Source organism: Brachyhypopomus gauderio, chromosome 9 (genome assembly GCF_052324685.1).
Source record: "Brachyhypopomus gauderio isolate BG-103 chromosome 9, BGAUD_0.2, whole genome shotgun sequence".
In the NCBI taxonomy this organism is placed as follows: Eukaryota; Metazoa; Chordata; class Actinopteri; order Gymnotiformes; family Hypopomidae; genus Brachyhypopomus; species Brachyhypopomus gauderio.
Genome location: NC_135219.1, coordinates 5185584 through 5192607, shown reverse-complemented (window position 1 = coordinate 5192607; position 7024 = coordinate 5185584). Strand labels below are relative to the sequence as shown.

Sequence of the window (7024 nt, the reverse complement as noted above, 5' to 3'; positions counted from 1 at the left end):
ATCCTCTAGTGCTTATATTAGTGTTTAACCACAGGCCAGCTGGTGCGGACAGACCACTTTTAACATAGTATCAACTCTGATGTTTGAAATCCCCAGCAATACTGCTGTGATTCATACATTCATAACAGGGTAACATCCTCTGCCATGCCACAACTCTCAGTGTGATTTGTTCACTCCCAAATAGTATCTGGTCAACAGTCATCCTGGGGTTCAGTGATTAATGGGAAGCAGAATGACTCATAAACTGTTCATGTCAACAGATGGTCTATACTCTGTAGTCAAACTGGACAGTTATAACATAGGTGCACCTAAAATAACACCGTTCGAGTGGAGTGAGTGCTGAATGTACCAAATATCAACCTCTTCTGTATATGCCATATCAATAAAAGAAAATATTTTAAATCATGTGATTAAGACATGTGCGGTACAATATTAGAAATATTAATTAAAAGAATTTTGGGTTGATTGCTACTCAGAACAGTTTCATTCTTGAGGAATTTTTCCTAAATATCTTGCCTAATAAAATAGCTTTTATAGCTTTTCTAAACCAACTGTAGAAGAAGGCATACACAATAGGATTGCATGCTGAATTGGAATAAACAGTCCAAGCAATCACCTCAATCAGTTTTGGTGAAACACTATAACCAGAGAATGCCATAGATGTGGTATAGATAGATGGTGGTGTCCAAAATAATAAAAATGCCCCCATAACAATGGCCAGTGTTTTAGTGGCTTTTCTCTCTCCCTTACTAATAGTGGGCTGTCCTCTTGATGTGTTTAGATGAGAGAGAGCATTGCAAACTGAACGTGACTGTCTCTGTGCAACAAGATATATTTGCATATATATGCTCACCATGATAATCGAGGGGATGTACAGAGAGAACAAAGAAATGATCAAAGCTGACACTGGCCCTACTACTGCAACACAGGCGCCCATGCATAAAACTTTACTGTGGTTATCAACACGGAAAGTATTCAGCTCCATGACTGTGATTCCCACTGCAGCAGAACATGTCCAACACAAAACAATCATGAACAATGTAGCATGAGGTGTCATGGACCTGCGGTACAGCAGAGGGTGACAAACTGCAAAATATCGTTCAACAGAGATGAAAGCAAGATTTAAAACTGAGACAGAGCACAAAATAACATTAAGGCTGCCGTGTATTTTACAGAACACAGTTCCAAAATACCAGCAGGTCTCCGCAGAGCGTATCATCCTAGGAGGCATCACAACCCCTCCTACAAGCAGGTCAGCAACAGCCAGAGAGAGAGTGAAGTAGTTAGTTGGTGTATGCATCTGCTTAAAATGACTTATAGATATGATCACCAAAAAGTTTCCAAATAATGTAAGAAGAACAATGACACCAGTGACAATATATGTCATAACTCTCACTGTCAATGGATAGATGATCTTCTGACAAGAGTTAGGATGATGTTCAAAACAAAGAGAAATGTTTCTTCTCATCCAGCTTTGTTGCATGTTGATGTCCATTATGATTTTTTCTTATCTGTTAGTAAATATGACATCAAGGATTTATGTCAACATTAAGACTATTAAATAGTGTTCTTAACTTTTCATTAACAACTGCTTGATAAAAATAAGCATGACTATAGAATATACAGTTTGATTGTTTTCAAATATACCCAATTGTTTTACAAGGATCTTTGTTATATATGACATTTCCATGGATGTTTAGGAATCAAAGATAGAGATCGCATACTATGGGTCATTGCTGTAATTAAGAGCAGATTTAAAACGATCATAATTCTTTTAAGCCAGTATACTTTGAGTCATAATGTATTTCATGTCCAGCCATACCTCTGTCTGCATGCTAGTACAGTGTCAGCACTGATGAAAGAGCTTCTTTCATATATAGACCCATAGGCCTACAGCAGGAACGCCTTTCTAGTAAATCACCGCTCTGTGGTGGTCACATGACACTCTACCTAACAATAACAGCAAATCAAAATACATTTACCACATATTCTATCTTTCACAATGACCCAAAGACATTTCCTCAATGCATTTCTTGAATATGTATTTATTTCATATGGATTTAGCAGCACATATTTTTTGACTGCTATTTTACATGTTTTCAGTGATCACTGTTCTGATGATTTCTTTTTGGAAAGGTTTTCTGCAGGGAAATGCAGAATAAAATAAAATATAAATAAAATACTTTATTTATCCCTAAAGGAAAATGAAAGAAATGATATACAATATTAAATAGTAATAATAATAACTTAAATAATCATAATATAGAAGAAATTTGTTTTGCATTTTTTATTGTAGGCAGATCATTTTGACTTGGTCATCTTATAAGTAGCTCGTGTCACGGTGAGGGGGCCGGGTCGCCACCAGAGGGCGCGCATCCCGGCCAGCAGCCGATCCCAGCACACACCCCCGAGCACGCAACCACTCCTACAGTCACAATCACCAGAGTACTGATGCACCTGTTTTCTATTACGTTGCTCTTTTTAAGCCCGCAGGTCGTCCGGTCCAGTGCTGCACATTGCCGCTACGAGCATCTCTGGATCTGGCGAGCTTTCTTCAGGAGTTCTTCTTCCCGTGTATGCGCTACGAGCATTACTAAAGCATCACCGTGTGTGAACGCGCTACGAGCATTACTAAAGCTTCGCTGTCGTGAATACGCTACTAGTGTTACTTAGTTTAAGTCATGGAGAATTATTGATGCATATTGATGCATAACCATGTATTACTTTGTGTATCAGTAGTTAGATATACCTGTTCTTGTAGTCTTAAATTGTATAATGAATGCAGGCATGCATATATATATAGTAGCATATTAGTAGATTCACATATAGGTTTAAATTCATTTTGAGCCAAATCATTCCATATGCTATTATTCATATCAATTGTAATATTAACCATTTAATAAATTTGGACATTTATTCATTAATCTGATCATGGTCGTAAATACATATTTTGGTCGATGGTATTAGGTCACTGCGCGGAACCAGAACTTAACCCTTTAGTAACGAGACTGATCAAACCATATTCCACCTATTTCCGTTATCACAATACTGGTTCCTGAGCAATCAGGATGGTGCCCCGTTCATAATCCATAAACTGACATATGTATCCGCTACATTGGTAAGAATCTAAAAGAACTCACTTCTCAAACAGATCAGTGCAGCAAATAAACGGACCAGCAAATAAACGGACTAAGTGGAATACCACCAGCACGAGTATGACTCGAGTCAGTGATTCACCTCTCCTCTGTTTGCTTCCTGTTTCACTCGCCTGTTAACTGTCCAAGTTCACTTCTATCCGGGACAGAGTGGATATTTAAGGTTGAACTAACTCCGAAAAGCGTTACAAGCATAGAATTAGACTGAATAGATCTGTCTTTATGGATCGGTCACATTGTCACCGATACCGATCTAGAATTTTTTCAGATATTAATATCGGAATCGGTGCATCCCTAATAGACACATGTGCACGTTTTACTTCCAAGCTCCATGCCCCCCCCCCCCCCCCCCCCCTGCAATAACTCCGCGCCCCACCTAGGGTGCGCGCTCCCCACTTTGGGAACCACTGCTTTAGAGGGAATTGGTATTAGCATTCATTTACCTTACCTTTTAACTCATACTAATAATGAGCTTGTCTGGCCCAGTATAGCTATAACCAAGACCATAGCTAAACAATTAATTAAATTTAATTAATTTGATTTATTCAATTACCAACAACATATAAAACAATAACATAACCATACTAGATTAAAGTAACAAGAATAATACCTAATGGAAACAAGAGTTACCGACCGGTGCAGGCTGCCTCACGGAGAAGAACAGCAGAAGAGGAAGAGCCCAGAAGAAGAGGAAGAGCCCCCTGCACCCACAAACCTCTCCTTTTATACCCCCCCCCCCTTATAGTACTTATGTACTATATTTTCATAACCAATGGGAATCAGGTTCCTGGTAAAGACAACAGTACATTTGCATAGACTGCATTCCACACAGGACTGCCAGCTTTGGGGTGAAGTCTACAAACCTTCTCAGGGAGTGATGGAACTCTTACCCTGTTAGCATAACCTTTCCCAGTACACCACAAGCAGCAAAACAAGACTAAACATGCCACACAAACAAACTGATGTAGCTAAAATACAAATGGTCAGTTTTATCCCATTGCTATGGGAACCTCTTGAGGTTATGGAGGAACACCAGATCCTGCATCCCCCACAGGAACACATCCGACCACTCCTGCAAAGCCATTAAGAAAGAGCAGAGGAGAAGCCAAATGTGTTGCAGGTGGAAGTCAAAGCCAACCTGCCAGAACATGGCGGATTTACCTCCCCCTCGACTTGCAGACTATACAAACCTGCCTTCTACTCAACTGTAGTAGACTGCTTTGGGCCGTTCCTTTGCGAGAAGAGACGGGGCCTTCTGCTTAAATTCCTCACCACAAGAGCGGTTCACATAGAAGTCCTGACTGCAGTCGACACGGCTGAATTCCTTATGGCCCTTAGGTGGTTTGTAGCTCGCCACGGAACGCCGGCAGAACTGTTCTCTGGTCAGGGAACCAATTTCCTTGGAGGCACCACTGAGCTCAAGAACCTACAGCAGAGGTTGGCTACCCAACAGATCCACTTCCATTTTAATCCTCTAGTCGCGTCTCACTTTCGGAGGAGCATGGGAGCGAGAGATCCGCTCTCTGAAGACTGCACTCTACATCACTCTCAGCACAGATGCAGTTACTGAAGAAGTACTTATGACGGTCCTCATAGAGATCAAGGCAATCCTCAACTCAAGCCACTCGGGTATGCCTCTTCAGACTGTTCAGACCCCGATCCCATAATCCCAAACTGTCTCATTATGGGGTTGCCAGACAACTCTTTATCTCAAGTAGTTTATCCCAGGTCAGATGGAGACACTCCCAGCTGTTGGCCGATAAATTGTGGTCAGCCACTGTGAATAAATAACTGCTTGGGATGCAGACTAGAGGATAGCAGAGCCCAGATGACAACATTACGATTGGAGAGACTGTAATGTTGGTTGACCCACAAGTGCCTTGGACAAGTTGGCAGATAGGACAAGTCATGAGAGTCTTTCCCAGGTTCGATGATTAAGTGAGAACAATAGAAGTTCGGATAAAAGACTGTATCTTAGGCCAGTTACCGACTGATATTGTTGCTGAAGATGCAGGATGACGAGGATGATCAACAGGTCACTCAAACGGTCCTTCTAGGGAGCAAAAGAATAAATTTTGGGGCAGCAATATTGGAAAGACCGCTGCTCCCCCATACATACTGCAGCAGAGAGTGTCACTGCTGACACGCCAGAGACTGGCAATGCCAGAGGCGGGAGATATTGAGCACATGCGAACTCTGACATTCTCACTACCTGGCATGTGTGTTAGAAGTATGCATTCATGACTAAATGTGAATATTTGTTACTGTTGTGGAATTTGTAAACAGGTTAGTTAAGGGTAGATATTTCACCCCTGTTATTAATTATTGTAAGATCTAAGGACAATACTAAATTAGTTTGAATGTTAGGCACGCTGTGTGCGTGTAAATATCATAGCTGGTTAATAGGCGAAGTATATCTCACACTGACCCTGAACCTCTCTCACAGCTCTGGGCCTCCAGAGTAATGCTGTGGGCAGGCTATGTAAGATCAAGAAGGGGAGGGGTTTGTGGCTCTTTCAGATCTAGCCCAGGTGCTTAACTGCTGCGTGCAGGTAGCCAAGATGCCCATATCGCTTCTTAGCTCTCCCAACTCTCTCTGTTGCTGCTCAAGGGCAACATGCTGGGAGGCTAGCATAGCAGCCACATCTGTAGCCATCGAGCTGCTGCCTGCCGGCTGTGCATTCTGTAACGGGGTGATAGAAGCAGCAGACGTGGAGTATGCTGCCGTGGAATCACAGTGAAATAAAGCAAAGCCACACTCACACAGCGATAGGCAGAATAAAGATAAGCACTGCAGAGTCCATGACAATCGGAGGGAGGTAACCGAAGATGATGCACACACTCCTCAAGGCTCAAGGAATGCACAGCGATGACTTGCTGGACCTGTGGGCTGAAGTAGGGAGTGAGGGTGATCAGAAACAGGTGCTTGTGATTAAGATGTATGCAGGTGAATTGGATAGAGGGACTGGCTGTGTTGAGGAATGTGTGGAATGTGAAGTGGACAGCTCCCCTGTGGGGCTGGCCCAGCCAACCTTGACAGATACTTGCCAACAGATATTCACATAGTGACTTTAGACTCAGTTAAATTTTTGTGTTTTGTGAAGTTATTGGGAGTTATTTTGAAGGACATTATTAAATATGAATGTCTGCTTATTGCCATCATAATTGTGAAAGGAAAAAAGTGGAATCATTCATTGATACACGTACATATGATATATTTTGATATACTACCTTTTATTAATTGACTAAGTTGTTAAAGAAATGTGAGCAAGGGAACATCACTGACATTGCCAAAATATGAACATATCACTGCAACATCATGTGTTTACAAATTTTGAAAGGGTCATTTGCCCACTTCTGTGTAGTGATTGACTTTTGCTTGTTCTCTCATTCTACAGATTGAGACAGAGTTCATTTTAAACATCAATTAAACTGCCCCTGTGATTTTAGGTATAAACAATGATACTATAGACCATCAAAATAATTCAAGTAATGTTCAAAATTATTACAAAACAATCTGTATATGTACAAGGGGGACTAAATTATTATTAAAATAATTATTAAAATATCCACTACTCCTGGGACTCATAACAACATCATGACCATGCTGCTATAATGCTAGTATCATTGCTGTGCTAAAACTGGAGTACCAATCAAATATTACTGGGTCCTATGGTCAGTAAACTGGCCAGTTGCAGACATGATAGAGAATGGTAGATGGCATAGCAACAGATTTACTACATCTTCATTAAAACAAAATGTTTTGTTTACATTGAAAAACAGCACTTATGTACTAAATTGTCCTAAATGTACTTATGTACTATATTTTCATAAAAAGTTGGGGGGGGGGGGGTTCTTGCATTATTCTA

At 40.9% G+C, this 7024-nt stretch overlaps 1 protein-coding gene across 1 annotated transcript; it reads right to left on the bottom strand.

Annotated features, from left to right (window-relative positions):
* Positions 1 to 472: 472 nt before the first annotated feature.
* Positions 473 to 1495, bottom strand: LOC143523629 (trace amine-associated receptor 1-like). The gene has a single exon (XM_077018189.1). The coding sequence runs from the start codon at positions 1493 to 1495 to the stop codon at positions 473 to 475; it is 1023 nt and encodes a 340-aa protein (XP_076874304.1).
* Positions 1496 to 7024: the final 5529 nt, after the last annotated feature.